This window comes from Colias croceus, chromosome 4, assembly GCF_905220415.1.
Source record: "Colias croceus chromosome 4, ilColCroc2.1".
Lineage (NCBI taxonomy): Eukaryota > Metazoa > Arthropoda > Insecta > Lepidoptera > Pieridae > Colias > Colias croceus.
Window position 1 is genome coordinate 7,202,319 of NC_059540.1, and position 15,799 is coordinate 7,218,117.

Consider the following 15,799-nt stretch of genomic DNA (forward strand, 5'->3'; position numbering starts at 1 on the left):
GACCATACGCACGCGTATTGTCATGCGCATTAGCGTCATAGTCATACAATTGTTGATGCGTATCGTCAGGACCGACGCGGACGGTACGCTTGCGGTACGCATTGACCTGTGGCATTGACGGTCGGTCAAGCTCTGCAACCAGCCAGTAAACTCTCATTACTTTACGTCTTTAAAAATAAAAATAATTTTATTTCGCAAAAGCATATTATATTCATGAAATTCACTTAGGTACATTCCAGTACGACCTAGTACGACTGATATAGCTATATATAGGTACTTGAACGGGCTTTTAAAATCCTTAGAAAGATCATTAAGTTAAAATCTGAACTCACAAGTGTCAACCGACAAGCTAGTGTATATTTTGGACAAGCTATTAGCTACATATTTATGTGATACTAGCTGCGCTCCGCGGTTTCACTCGTATGGCTCCGCGTTGTCCTGTTGGTCTTAGCATGATGATATATAGCCTATAGACTTCCTCGATGAATGGGCTATCTACTGCTACCTAACACCGAAAGAATTTTTCAAATTGGACCAGTAGTTCCTGAGGTTAGCGCATTCAACCAAACAAACAAACAAGCTCTTCAGCTTTATAATATTAGTACTTATAGATTAAGGCAGATTATTCCTAGTATCCCATTACAATAAATCAAACGACATAGATATAAATTAATTTTTACACAATCAGAACTTCATCATCAGTAAACACATCAGTAAAGCTTCGAATTAATCAGATAAATTAATTTTTGTAAATTCCTTGAAACCACAGATTGAAACGGAGGAGATTTTTGCGTCAGCAAACTAACTCACATCCTCGCCCCTAGGCTCTGACACTATGACACTTGACAGTGACATTCAGAAATCAGAAGCATTTTAGGTTTATTGCTCTGAGATTTTCATATTAATGCAAAGAGTAAAGTAATATATGGGGAATATTAATGTAAATGTGATTGTAAATAATATAAAATATAATCGGTGCTCTGTGCTGGCCTGCTGGGAATATTCAGTCATATTTTATTGACATTGTTGCCACAGTTTGTTGCGTAACACGTAAAAATCCAAGAATAGTATGTAACTTACAATTTGAAACCTGTAAAAGTTTCTTCGTAAAGAAAATTGAATGAAATGCTGAATTTTTTAACAAGACACTTCACTAATGATGCTAAAGCTAGTGTTATGACATCATTGCAATTGTACAAACATCTATTACGCCAATGTGAAAAGTTGCCTCCCGACGCTTGTAAACATTATAAATTTGCTGTGAAACAGGTACAGGCTAAGTTCCAAATCTATACTAATATTATAAAGCTGAAGAGTTTATTTGTATGTTTGTTTGAACGCGCTAATCTCAGAAACTACTGGTCCGATTTGAAAAATTATTTCGGTGTTAGATAGCCCATTTATCGAGGGAGGCTATAGGCTACTTACCATCACGCTAAGACCAACAGGAGCGGAGCAATGCGGGTGAAATCGGGGGGAACAGCTAGTTATTTATAATAGAGGTTTCCTTGATAATTAATAAATTTTCAAGAAAAAAAAGTAATGTTAAATCTTGTTTTAGAGTTATAAACAACATAAGTCTGAATCTGATCCAGAAAGAATAAAAGAGATAGTTAATAAAAGTATAGAAGATGCCAAATGGATAATAAATAAAGTAAGAATTTAAACATTACCTAGGTATTTGTTACATTCATTCATTCTTTTGTATGTATTTAATTTTAATTATATTTTTACAGTATAATAAACAATAATGGATGTTAACTCAAAACTTCATGTTATTGAAGATATTCCAAAAATTTTTTTATTTATGAAGATCCACATTTTCATTTTGTGAAGATGTTTGGGGAGAAAATAGAAGATTATGAAATTTTAGAACATCTTGGTAAAGGAGGATTCGCTCATGTTTATAGAGCAAGATGCAGAAAAACGGGCTTATTTGTTGCTATCAAAATGATAGACAAAGCTTTAATGGCAAGTGCTGGAATGATTGGAAGAGTAAGACAAGAGGTCACTATACACTCTCGCTTAAAGCATCCCGCCATTTTAGAACTGTACACTTTTTTTGAAGATGCACATTATGTTTATTTAGTATTAGAACTAGCACATAATGGAGAATTAGCAAAGCACTTTAAATTAGGTACTCGAGGCCTTTCTGAAAAAGCTGCTGCAGATATATTTAGACAAGTTGTGAGTGGAGTTTTGTATCTTCATACTCATAACATTATTCATAGGGATTTATCTTTAAACAACTTATTATTGACTAAAGATTTGAATGTAAAAATTGCTGATTTTGGTCTTGCTACCCAACTAAATGGGCCTGATGAAAAACATGTGACCATGTGTGGAACACCAAACTATATATCCCCTGAAGTAGCTTCTAGAGAACTTCATGGATTACCAGCCGATGTGTGGGGTTTGGGTTGTATGCTTTATACACTATTAGTTGGCAGTCCTCCCTTTCATACACAACATGTAAAAACTACTCTTACTAAAGTTATAAATGCCGATTACAGTATTCCTTCTGAGCTATCCTTTCAAGCTCAAGATCTATTACAGAGGCTTCTATGTAAGGATCCATCTCAAAGAATTACATTAAAGGGCATAATGGAACATCCTTTTCTAAATAATGGGTTTAATGTCATTGGGAATTTAAAGCAAGATTTATCAAAAGATTCAGGATTTTTAACTACTTTGCACAGTACACAACACAGCAACAAACTGAATTCATCAAAAAGAAGTACCTCAGAATTACATAACATATTTAATAATGATAATTTACCATCTGAGAATTTGCTATTTAATGAAAAATTTGAACGTAAACCAATGCATAATAAAATATTAATGCAAAATCAAGATAACTGTCATTCTGCAAATAGTGCTTCAATTAAACTATTTAATTCTCACACACAAAATACTTCACCATTACCATGTACTGAAAATTATTCTCTTCAGGGTGATACAAATAACATTGTGAGTCTCAGTGAAAATATGAAAAAAATATCTATGAAAGATAAACCAGAATTGTTTTTTTCAAATGATGAAAATAAAGAAAATTTCTCAAAACAATCCAAAACAAACTCTAATACAATTGGTGTTCCTCCCTTATGTGCTGATAGATTGCCAACAATATCCCACAGAACAAGAAATGCTATCCTGAAGATAGAACCTTCTGGAGTTACTGTACAATTTATAAAAAAGAAAGGAAAAGACAGAGAAGAACGTGTTGTGGAAATATGTACTATTTCTAAAGATGGAATGAAAATTGAAATTTATTCTCCTGAAAAGACTAGAGAAAAACTAAACACAGTAGAGCAAACTCCAAATCCTGATGAAATTTTTTCTTACCACAACTTACCCCAAAAACATTGGAAAAAATATTTGTACGCTGCTCGTTTTGTTGATCTTGTTAAGGCCAAAACGCCTAAAATTACTCTTTACACTTTGCTAGCTAAATGTCAACTAATGGAAAATGGTATAGATATAGAAATGTTTTTCTATAGTAGTGAAAAAATTACATACACATCTAATGAAGGTTTAAAAATAATTGATAAAAACTTGAAAACACACCATCAGGCTTTGATACCTGAATTGAAATATTTATATGATCATTTTGAAGAATGTTCAAATAGAATGAAAAGAATACAAGGTGCTTTATCTTGTATATCTGATGAATGTTATCCTTTAATCATTGGTAAGAGACCAGTACAACCTACTAGTAATCTGGAAAATGCATTGGCACAAAATCATGCTAACCGAAACATAAACACTCCTCTTTTTAATTATGGTTCATTTCACCGTGCCACCCCATGTTCTAGTCATGCCCTCAGTGAAAAATAATTAATTCATTTCGGATTACAACCTTAACTGTTTAGAACCGTGGTAGATAATAATTAGTCTATAGTTAATTAGCAAATAAATATTAATAAATATATTAATAATTAAATATTATTCAACAATTTAATGTGGTTTTATTATGAAATATTTACATAGTAAGTATAAAAAGAGAAGTAAGTTATCTTCGAACAAAGGTACATCGCGCTGATTGTATGTACGCAGTGGGCTTGGCCACACCCCCCATTCAGGTACGTACGCACGTCGCACGCACACAACCACAGCATACAACGCCGCACAGTTGTCCCAAATTACCGGCTTCGCCCGTGGTACATATTTTGCAATAAAAAGCCTATGTTCTTTCTCAGGGTCCAAACATTGTCTGTGCCAAATTTCATCAAAATCGGTTCAGTAGTTTATGAGCCTATTCATTACAATCAAACAAACAAACAAAGTTTTCCTCTTTATAATATTAGTGTAGATTAATGACCACCTTTTTCTAATGGTAAAAATCCTCTAGGTGTTGACGTGTTTAGTTTTTGACAAAAAAAATATTGAGTTTTTTTTTTTGTATGGAGAAAAATATTTATTATTTTATTTCTCGTGTTGCTTTAAATTGCGGCGGCTCTGGTACATACTTAAGGGTCAATACTCAATTCACACCAAAAGAGCGGCGAAGGGCAGCGAAGCAGAGCGCAGTTTCCGTGTCATATGAATTTTTACTTTATTTTTATTACTATAAAACTTATTATTGCCTGAGAAACTCGAACGAGTCGCGGGGATGCCCGCGGCGTCGCAGGAATTCCCCGGAATTCCATAAACGGAGCCGTGCGACTGCGTGAGAAGTCGCGGGAAGTCCCGAGAATGTTCGAGCCTGTGGTTCGAGCAGTCGCGAGCGGCCGCTGGCAATATCCCTTGAGGCAGGCTGATAGTCTTTCTTCAGCGGAAATAGCCAATCTATAATTGGTATTTTGTTTTCTAATATGTGGCCTGAGAATTTTCGTTGAAAGTTGTTGAACTTTCAAATTTGTCATATTTCATTTTATAATAGTCATAAAAGGTCATAATGAATTTAATCTTTCCCTCGGGTGGGCTCGAGAAGGCGTGCGGATTCCCGCGACTGCTCGAGAAGTCGCTGGAATGCTCGAGAAGTCGTGGGTCTCCGTGACTCCGCGCTTCGCTGCCCTTCGCCGCTCTTTTGGTGTGAGTGGACCCTATTCCCTAAAGGTAAGTCCGGGTGATATAGTATCCTGAAAAAAATAAAATTGCTGCATCGACTTGCAGGCTGCAGCCCCGCCCAGGAAAGATCGATTAAAACTTCAATTTTCCTTTACTCTTTTCTCCCTGTATAGTCTGCGTTTTGTTCACATTTGTTCAAATACGCCAAGTAATTTTTTTATTTATTAAAATAAAAACATGAGTAAATATTTGCAAAAATCAGTAAATTATAAGTTATGTAACAAGTACGTAACGTAACCCGTGCTTAGAAACCAACAAACAATTTATTATTTTCTGACGAAAAAGATATTTTTACTCAGATTGAACGAGACATAAATTTTATATTTGTGTATTAGTGATATTAATAAACTATTAAAAAAATATGTGAGGCACTCGAGGACTGCCGCGCCGCGGTATTCGGTAAAGCTATAATTGCATAGCATCGCATCGCTCGCGCTGTGCCGGTTGGAGTGGGGGGTGTTCATTGGGGTGTAAGGCCGCGTTTCCACCTGCAAGAAAACTTCCGCGAGAAGTGTCCGACAGTCTGTCTGACAGCAACTTGCAACTCTACTTGCAGGTGGAAACGCCGAGTTTACACAGACAGACAGACAGACTGTCGGACAGTTCTTGCAGAAGTTTACTTGCAGGTAGAAACGGGGCCTTAGGTTTTTCTTGGTTTTTTCGTTACGGAATTTTTACATTAGGTCGCCCCGCTCAAAGTCTGAGATAAAAGCTATGCAATAGCTTAAAAATCATTGGAACTTACCACGAACTAACCGTATACTACACAAGTAGGTATATATTATTTTCTTTGCAACCCTCGCTATTTCCTCGAACCTCAGATTACTAGAAATTTATAAAGTTTATCATTTAGTTATAGGTGCATAATAAAATATTAAGATTTAACGTGCTTAGTTAACGTGCATTTAACAGTAAATGTACCTATTCCACACCTATTCAGTTAAGAGCAACATTTTTTCCTAGCACATACTTAATAATAATTTTTTAATATCAAAAATCCAAATGAATATAAAATATTTTTTATTTTATTAATATTTTATTGAACGATGAATGTGTGGATGGAAGTTATAGTTAATTATGTATATTAATTAATAAAAAAAGGTTTTAACAGCATTACAACCACAATTACAACAGTTTTTTAAGTCGCGATCGCACTAAAAAAAGTGTATAATAAACGGTGTAGACGCAGTATTAATACAGATACAAATATTTTGTAGTAAAATTTTGTATTTTGATTATTGGCAACATTGGCAAACTCCATCTTTTTGTCACGATGCCTCCTAAGAAGCAACCCGAGAAATCAGGTACGTTTATTAGTTTTCTATCTAAAATTATGTGATATTAATAAATTAACGCACTATTTTATGTAATTAATTATCAAAGATTAATTTATATTCAATGCAGCATCTAAAAAGTGTAATTTTAGTTTAGTACACAAAAATATATTTGACATTTCGTGAGCCACGCGGTTTTTGTGGTTGTTTCATGAGATTAATTTTAAAACATTTCCTTTTCACTTTATATATAAACTCGTAACATACCATTAATATCGTTTAAAGTGTTTTATTTCATTGTATATAAACTTTCGAACCAGCACTTGAATTGAGGTTAGAACATAATTCATATTATTGGAATAACTTCTATTTACTCATTCATATAAATACTTATTGTGAATGAATATACCTAAATTGATGTTATTGTAACATGGTTTCGTCAAATTATAAAGGATTGATTTTCATGCTGGTGTTTATTTAACAGCCTCTTCGGCATCCAAGCCTGCCGAAAAGAAGCCGGCTTCGGCTAAAACTCCCGCTGCCGCACCGAAAGCAGCAGCGCCATCTGCCAGTGCTCCTAAACCAGCGTCGGCCAAAACTCCTGCTCCAGCTCCTAAAGCTGCAGCGCCCAAATCTGCACCAGCTGCTGCCAAACCTGCACCTGCCAAGGCTGCTTCAGCTGCCAAGCCTGCTGAAAAGAAATCGGCATCAGTTCCATCTGCTAAGCCTGGTTCAGCTAAGGCCGCGGCTTTAAAAGCCAAGTCTAGTGCTAAGCCCTCAGTCAAGAAAGCAGCAGCTGCCTCTAAACCAAGGAAGCCTAAACCAGCCGCTGCTAAACTTAAGATTGCACCTAAACCCAAGAAGACTGGTATCAAGGGACAGAAGAAAGTTGTTAAGCCTGTAACTAAGGCACTTAAAGCTCAAAGAAAGGTACAGTGTTAATGATTTATGTTACTTGAGCATTAGAAAATGCAAGTTATCATTAATTTCATTTATTATCAAATAAATTTATTATTCATTCAAGTTTATCTTAAAAGTAGTACAAAATCTTGTAAATTATAAATTTTTAAATGTTATTGTGTCAACACATAACGTTTAGTATAGTAATAACAAAAAGTATGTAACAAATATATTTTAATAGTAAATATTCATGTAAACATTCATTATTTCAGGTAGTTAAAGGCGAACATGGAAAGAGGATTCGTAAAATCCGCACTTCTGTGCATTTCCGTAGGCCCAAGACCTTTGAACCACCAAGACATCCTAAATACCCAAGGAAGTCATTACCCAAAAGAAATCGGTAAGTTAATAAACATTTATAGCTTCAAATGATCAAACAACCTTTTAATTATGGTTTCATAGAATTATCAACATTAATACAAGTTATACCTAAATCTACACTAATATTATAAAGAGGAAAACTTATTTTGTTTGATTGTAATGAATAAACTCATAAACTACCGAATCGATTTTTAAAATTCTTTCACCATTCTACATTATCCACGAGTAATATAGGATAGGTTTTATCCCGGAAATTCCACAGGAACGGGAGCTATGCTAGTTTTTCTTTGAAACTGCGGGCGGAGCCACCGGCGGAAAGCTAGTATATAACATAACAACACAGGTTGAAACCTAAAATAGGATATTCGATATCCTCCAGTGGTTTTTGTGAAATTGATGTGTGAAAAACATAATTCCATCGATTATTATTATTATGTATAAATTTTATGCTCAAAGAAAACTGATTTGTAATTTTTTACTACAATAGGATTTTTAAGCTTTAAAATCATTAGCTATTAGTAATTTTTCTTTGTAAATTAAATTGTAGGTTATCATCAATTTTCAACCACTAATTTTTATTATTGTAATTTTCTGGGAGTATTGGATTGTTATGTATTCTATATAATACTACAATCCTAATGGTTCCAACAATTTGTAAATCTACAATATGAAATTCCAGTATGGATGCCTTCAACATCATAAAATATCCATTGACATCTGAGGCTGCCATGAAGAAGATTGAAGACAACAATACCTTGGTATTCATTGTACACACCAGCTCTAATAAACATCATATTAAAGCTGCAGTCAAGAAGCTCTATGACATCAATGTGGCGAAAGTAAACACGCTCATCAGGTCAGTTTTGTGCATAACATAATTATTGTATTGTGTATAATAATTAGTAAATGATAAATTATTTTTAAAATGATGAGATATTTAGTGGGAATCTCTTTGATAAACGATGAAATAAAAATAACACAACTCTGATTACAATTAGCAACTGATATATGATGTTATTTCCTTTTCATGTTATTTACATAGAATTTGTGATTTATTTTCAGACCTGATGGTAAGAAGAAGGCGTATGTACGGCTCGCGCGAGACTACGACGCTCTAGATGTTGCCAACAAGATTGGTATCATATAAATGTATATTTTGTAAGAATACATAAAAAACTACATTTTTGTGTTTTATTTGTCTCTTAGTGCTCCCAAAAGCTTTTTATCCGAAATTTTTTTTTTATCCGAAAAACAGGATAAACTTTCTCATTATACCTATAACATTTAAGTTTCTTTGAATTTTATTTTTATTCAAAACAAATTCCACACTTGAAACTTAATAAAAAATAATAAGACTAGCTTTTCGTATGTGTATTAAATATTATTTTTTAACATAGACCCTCCTTTTTTTGTTATGATAATATTTATTGTAGACTAGCAGTCCGCCCCGGCTTCGCTTGTGGTACATGTCAACGTTTTCTCTCTTTAAGAACCATCCGCATACTTCAAGGAATGTTATTGTAGGTATATAACATATATTAAATTATATTATAAAAAAAGAGTTATTGAAATCGGTCAAGCTGTTCATGCGTGATGCCATTACCAAAGGAAATGAGATTCATTTTTATAAAAATTACAATTAGGTATGTAATAAAATAATAATAAATATTTTAGAAAATTATTTTCACACAATATGTTGTGTGAAAATAACACAATTATTATTGTTATAAAATTAATTAATAATAATTGTAATTTTTAATTGGCTTGACCGATTTCAATAACTCTTTTTTTTATCTATATCTATACAAGTATACATATAATAAATCTGTAGAAGGGTCAATTCTGTACATTGAAAATATTGAAAAAATAAATAGCAGGGGGTGTTACTGGATCGATACCAAACCCAAATACCTATGTGTTTAAAAAAAATTTTGTCTGTCTGTCTGTATGTTCAGGCATCACGTGAAAACTAACGGTTCGATTTCGATGAAACTTGGTATAATTATACCTTATTATCCTGGGCGTAAAATAGGATACTTTTTATCCTGGAAAAATACGTAGAAAAAAATAATCTTAATTTTTCAGTTTTATCCATAGACGTTGTTCTGTAGAACCGCGAACACACGTTGCGTATTATTATAGGCCTAGCCGTATTTGGGTCTAATATATATTTATAAGATATCATTGTCAGAGTTACTCAAAATGAAGAAATAAACCATCCACGCGAAGACCGACATCCGCGCGGACGGAGTCGCGGGCGGAAGCTAGTACATAATAACATTGTCCTATGTCCATAGTACAATCTGATCCCATACACTAAGTTTTCGCTTCTATTATGGAAACCAGATGGCTGATAAACATATACATACATATATAGTTTTAAATTAATACTATAGATTAATTTTTTTTAAATCGTTCATTTGAAATAAACTTCCCAGAGGTTTTTCTACTCATGCATTGAAAAAGAGAAGCTCCATAGACATTTCCAATAAAACAAAAATGTCTATTTTTCGGTCCGGAAAACATACATACTGTGCAGAAGGACGAACGCTGCCCACCAACCGAATGTGCCATGCGCAAATTTGTACTGACCGCGACGACTACATTCAGCGCGGCCCTAAAGATTACCGTATTAATTTTACAATGTTGAAAATCGCTTCCACAAAAAATAATATACTACCTACTTGGGACAATTTTTTCCTCACTATCAAGACGTATAAATCATGCATCTAGTCAATTAAATCTTTTTATTTATTAAGGCTCATTATCAGCTGTACATCGATGAATTACATAAAAAATACACAAAAAATATACCTAGAACATGATGGACACAGGACAACCAGTAAAAATTGAGCACTCCATGCACTATAAAAATACGTTACAACCATTGTTACAACACATTCTAAAATAATCAGTTAAAAAATTATAAATAAGTTAAAATTAATTCATATTATCCTCAATCTTAATTCATTAAAATAATAATCTAATCTACATATCCATACTAATATTATAAATGCGAAAGTAACTCTGTCTGCCTGTCTGTTACTCAATCACGCCTAAACTGGTACTGAACCAATTTGCATGAAATTTGGTATGGAGATATTTTGATACACGAGAAAGGACATAGGCTACCTTTTATTGCGAAATATGTACCACGGGCGAAGCCGGGGCGGACCTTTAGTACATATTATATAAAACTCAAAGGTGACTGATATACCTAGTGATCTATCAACGCACTGGACGTATCGGGCTGAAATTTGGCATTCAGGTAGATGTCATAACGTAGGCGTCCCCTAGGCCCTAAGAAAGGATTTTTATCAATTCTACCCCCAAGGGGATGAAAATTATTACCATGAAAATTTTTCTTTTTCACGCAGGCGAAGCTGCGGGCAACAGCTAGTTAAATTATAATTTAAAACAAGTAAAAATCGAAACGTTGACTGACTGTTTTATAACAGTCAAGTAAATTCATAACACAGAATTAATTCATTTTTTTTTTCATCAATTAAAATCCACATTAAAAATACAAAAAAATATAAATCCACATTAAATCTCTCCCTTATCCCCATCTAATGGTCGTTCTTTAAATTTTAATCATGTTATGAAATGTTCAGTTGAAAATTTACCTACATTATCAGACAAAACACCAATTTATATGACTCGCTTGTAAACATATCAATAACAAATTGTGCATTGGTTCGGCACCATATGACAAACTTTATTAATGGAACGTGTCTATTGGAGCAAACTTAATTTGTCGATGTTTCGCAAATTTAATTTGATGATCAATAAATAATAAATATATAAGAACCGATTGCGAACTGCCTGAATTCAGGGTCAATATAATTATGTACCTACTAATATAATTATATTTATAGTTTATGGAGTGTTTAAGTACCCAATAGGTATGTCATGGCCAAATTAATGAGTAGGTATGTATGTAGGTAGTAGGTACATAATATTAAGTATGTTCATGATCAAAGACTTGATATTGAGAAATGAAGATTTATAACATTTTACTGGTTCTGTCCTAGTATGTATACCTATTGTTATTGTATACGTCATAGGATACATAGGTATTAAAAATGTATTCAATCTAGAATGTTTCTACAAATCTTGTTATTTTCTATTATAAGCACAGATCACAGAAACTAAAGGATTATAAGAGATGACACAATAAAATACGATTTTAGTTGGACTAGTTGTGCAGCCGGGTAGGAGGATAGGACGCTTTTTCTTTATCAGGTTGTAAAATATTACACCAAATGAACACACTTCTAGTTATGTGGTTCTGCGTAAACGCACAGAATAATAAATAAATAGTTACTACGTTAGGGTGCTTTTCCGCCAGAGATGTGCGAAGGAAATGTGTCGTGCGAGGATGTCGGTATAATATAACTTTAAACGTCAGTTAATAAACTTAATTGCTTTATAGCCTTAGAGTATGTATTAGCAGCTTGCTAATACATAATCCCCAGAAACACTCCCAGAAATAAAACCAAAATTTATAAATGAGATCTGATGATGATCATCTAGATTTAAAAATCTAAACATAGTAGGTAACCAGCTTCTTTTCTAAGAAAAAAAGAGTATACGTACACGCGATAGAAGTTATACTTCTTTGGCGTATGGAAAAAATACTAGAATATACAACTTGAACAAAGTAAGTTATCAATTTTCATACCACCTAGAACTAACTTCATGCTGTGTCGGTGTGCGCGCGCATCGTAAAAATTCACTCTCATCATTTTTCTCCATCGCGCCAAAATAGTACTTATAAGTCTGTTATAACTTCAAAAAAACTTGCATCTTATAATTACAAATCCATGCCGTTAATAATTATTTACGTCGTTATAAAAAAAAAATGTTGTGTGGTTTTATGAAACCACGGTAAAAGTGAAACTTTTTTTCACACTATAGAGTAAATTATCGTAGTTGTACGATAATTATCGTACGTATCGTGCGTCACGCGCCATCGCTACACATACCTACCAAAAAGTTTGAGACGATGTAATAAAAGTTTCACTTTAAAAAATTGATGAAGTTTTTTTACTGGTTTTTTGCCTTATGCTCTATTAATTTCAAGATAGTAGTTAGAACCGTTAGAACCGCAATAACAGTTGGGCATTTAACTCACTTCAGAACCCCTGTTAGTAAAAAAAAGTCTAATGTTTCCATAATAAAACTTTTATATACCTAAGCTAAAGAGCTTTTCTACTCTTCAGAGTCATCCATGAGTCAAGGCCTGAAAATTCTCCAATTCATTTTTAAATAATAACTACGATGTTTGAATGATTTACAAAATTTATTATCGTAGGTATTAGCTCACTCTCAACAACAAAGCAAAAATCACAAAAATCAATAATAAGATAAAGATATTTCGATTCAGAAATTATTTCAAATGTTTATCTACCTGCTGAATCAGAATTACATTAAAAAAAATAAGGATAGTCGATTTATAGGAATAACTACAACAAAGAAATTTTCGAATGAAAATTTTGGTGTAAAATCCATACTTAGGTAAGTAATATTATGCTAATTAATTAATGCGAAAGTAACTCTGTCTGTCTGTGTGTTACTCAATCACGCCTTAACTACTGAACCAATTTGCATGAAATTTGGTACTTATAGAAATATTTTGATACCCAAGAAAGGACATAGGCTACCTTTTACCCCGGGAAATAGGATAGGTTTTATCCCGGAAATCCCACGGGAACGGGAACTATGCGGGTTTTTCTTTGACTGCGCGGGCGATGCTGCGGGTGGAAAGCTAGTTGTTCATAAATAGTAGAACAATCCTGAGTATAGCATTCAATTTATAATCTTGAATACCTTTACAACAATTGTAATCAAACGATGAACATTGTGAGGCTCGTGAAGTCGTGAGGTATTGGAGGTACCTATGTCGAAAAATCAAAAGTTCGTCGACATGTGACATCTGCCAACTCGCACTTGGCCAGCGTGTTGCATTGGATACCTATGCCTTGAACTCTCATAGGAGGTTTAAACATGAACATATGGAATGATGATGATGATTACATAACATTTGTTCGATACGGCTAAAATGAAAATAGCACACTGACTTCGCACAGTATTTATTACTTTACTCTTTGCCACTGACTATAGGTCTACCAGAATCTGATGGCATATTTATATTTAATAAGAAATAAAAGATTTTCATGTGGCAACTTATTTGACAACTATCAAATTGGTTGTCAAATTATTTGTCTTTTTTGCAGTTGATGAATAATTTTTAGGATTTTGTCTAAAAAATCTTCGAAAATGTCGAAAAAGCCGCTGCGATCACAAGCAAGAGGTGTTGTTTATAATGTGTATAGAAAAACATTCGATGAAGAAGGGTCAAAGACATCACAATTTTCAATTTTCAAGATTTTATTTGTAAATTTGACTTACCCGTTTTGATACTTTATATTAAAAAATATTATATGTACTTAGGTAACTATAATATTGTTTGTTTATTAGAATATAATTTTATGAAAACTTATTACAGGAGTTTCCAATACGGCTATTCGTCAAGTCCAAGCTGTCCAAGTCAATTTTATAATGTGTGACGAAAATAAACATAATTTTATTTTATTTAAATTTTATTTTATAAAAAATTATAAGCAGTTTTGATCTACATTATCATTATATCGATATTTTCACATGGCACACTGGTAATGAATATACAAATCTTATCTTAATATGTATATATAAATCTCGTGTCACAATGTTTGTCTTCAATGGACTCCTAAACCACATAACCGATTATAATGAAATTCGCACACTATGTGCAGTTCGATCCAACTTGAGAGATAGGATAGTTTAAATTTCAAATCGTTTAAGAGAAAGCGGGCGCAGCCGCGGGCGGTAAGCTAGTATAGTATAAAAGTAATATGTATAATTGTATATTATACATGTAAGTATGTAACTAAATAATATTAAGTGGATATCTCATTATTAAGTACAGTATTGTCCACTTATGTAATGTGACTAATGATATTGAGGACAAAATAAAAAATAAGCAGTATGAAGATCGTTCAGTCCATTTTCCCTAGGGTTGCACACTCAAAATTTTGATTTCCCTAATTGCCATCAGATTCTGGTTTACCTATAAAGACTATACCTACTGCTACGGGATACGTCACACGGGCACCTATCATACCAGCTATGGTTTAATTTACTATGTAGAGAACCACAAGAGAACAATAGAACATGTTGGCAATAGATTTTGAGGAAACCTGCTTGAAGTACATAATATAATTATAATTGCCTAATTTCCTTCTTTCACCTCTCGAAAAATGCAGAATTTCGTAACTTATTGATATTGGATTGAAAGTGAGGACTGTGGAAGTATCTTGCTGACATTACAAAAAAAAAATAAACATATTTTTTATATCACAATATATTAATTATGGGTTCCTAAATAGATTTTAATAATGCACACTTTGCATGGATTATATATTATGAGAAATATAATATCTACGAGTAATTATTATTGTAAGGAAAAAATTGTATGATAACAATATTTGTAATGTTGCGTTGTACATATATGACTGTTTTTCGACAACTCAAAATGTATTGTTCAATGATGATACATCACGAAAAACTACATCACTTATAAATCTTTTGTGAATTTGAAGCATGGACTATAAATAAACATTTTTGTTTAGGTACTCAAAATATAGATGGTACATTAAATTAATATCTTGTTATACATCTACCTGTATAATAAAATCGTAGGAAAGTCAAAATTGTAGTTACCTACATTGAATATTTTTTCAAAATAAATCATAGTCAGTTACTTGGGGCGTGATCTACAATATAGATAGGTACCGAAGCCAAAATTATAGTTTTTTTTTTTAATTTTGTCTGTTTGTCTGAATTTACGTCCGGGCTAAACTGAAAAATACTGTAAGTAGGTCAGCCGCTGACGGAAAGCTAGTAGATTATCCTACTACTATTATAAAGGCGAAAGTTTGTAAGTATGGATGTAAGGGATGTTTGTTACTCTTTCACTTAAAAACTACTGAACCGATTACAATGAAATTTAGCACACATATAGAGGGTAACTTGGATTAACACATAGGATAGGTTTTATCCCGGAAATCCCACGGGAACGGGAACTATACGGGTTTTTCTTTGAAAACGCGGGCAAAGCCGCGGGGGGAAAG

At 33.1% G+C, this 15,799-nt stretch overlaps 2 protein-coding genes across 2 annotated transcripts; both read left to right on the forward strand.

Moving 5' to 3' along the window:
* Window positions 1-955: 955 nt before the first annotated feature.
* LOC123691258 (serine/threonine-protein kinase PLK4) lies at window positions 956-3,958 on the forward strand. Its single transcript, XM_045635560.1, has 3 exons — window positions 956-1,269; window positions 1,562-1,654; window positions 1,737-3,958. The coding sequence occupies exon 3, from the start codon at window positions 1,837-1,839 to the stop codon at window positions 3,835-3,837; it is 2,001 nt and encodes a 666-aa protein (XP_045491516.1). The 5' UTR covers window positions 956-1,269; window positions 1,562-1,654; window positions 1,737-1,836; the 3' UTR covers window positions 3,838-3,958.
* Window positions 3,959-6,275: 2,317 nt separating this feature from the next.
* On the forward strand, window positions 6,276-8,806 carry LOC123691429 (60S ribosomal protein L23a). The gene is made up of 5 exons (XM_045635811.1): window positions 6,276-6,374; window positions 6,829-7,274; window positions 7,517-7,644; window positions 8,305-8,481; window positions 8,688-8,806. Exons 1-5 carry the CDS (start codon window positions 6,344-6,346, stop codon window positions 8,770-8,772), a joined length of 867 nt encoding a protein of 288 aa, XP_045491767.1. The 5' UTR covers window positions 6,276-6,343; the 3' UTR covers window positions 8,773-8,806.
* The last annotated feature ends 6,993 nt before the right edge of the window (window positions 8,807-15,799 follow it).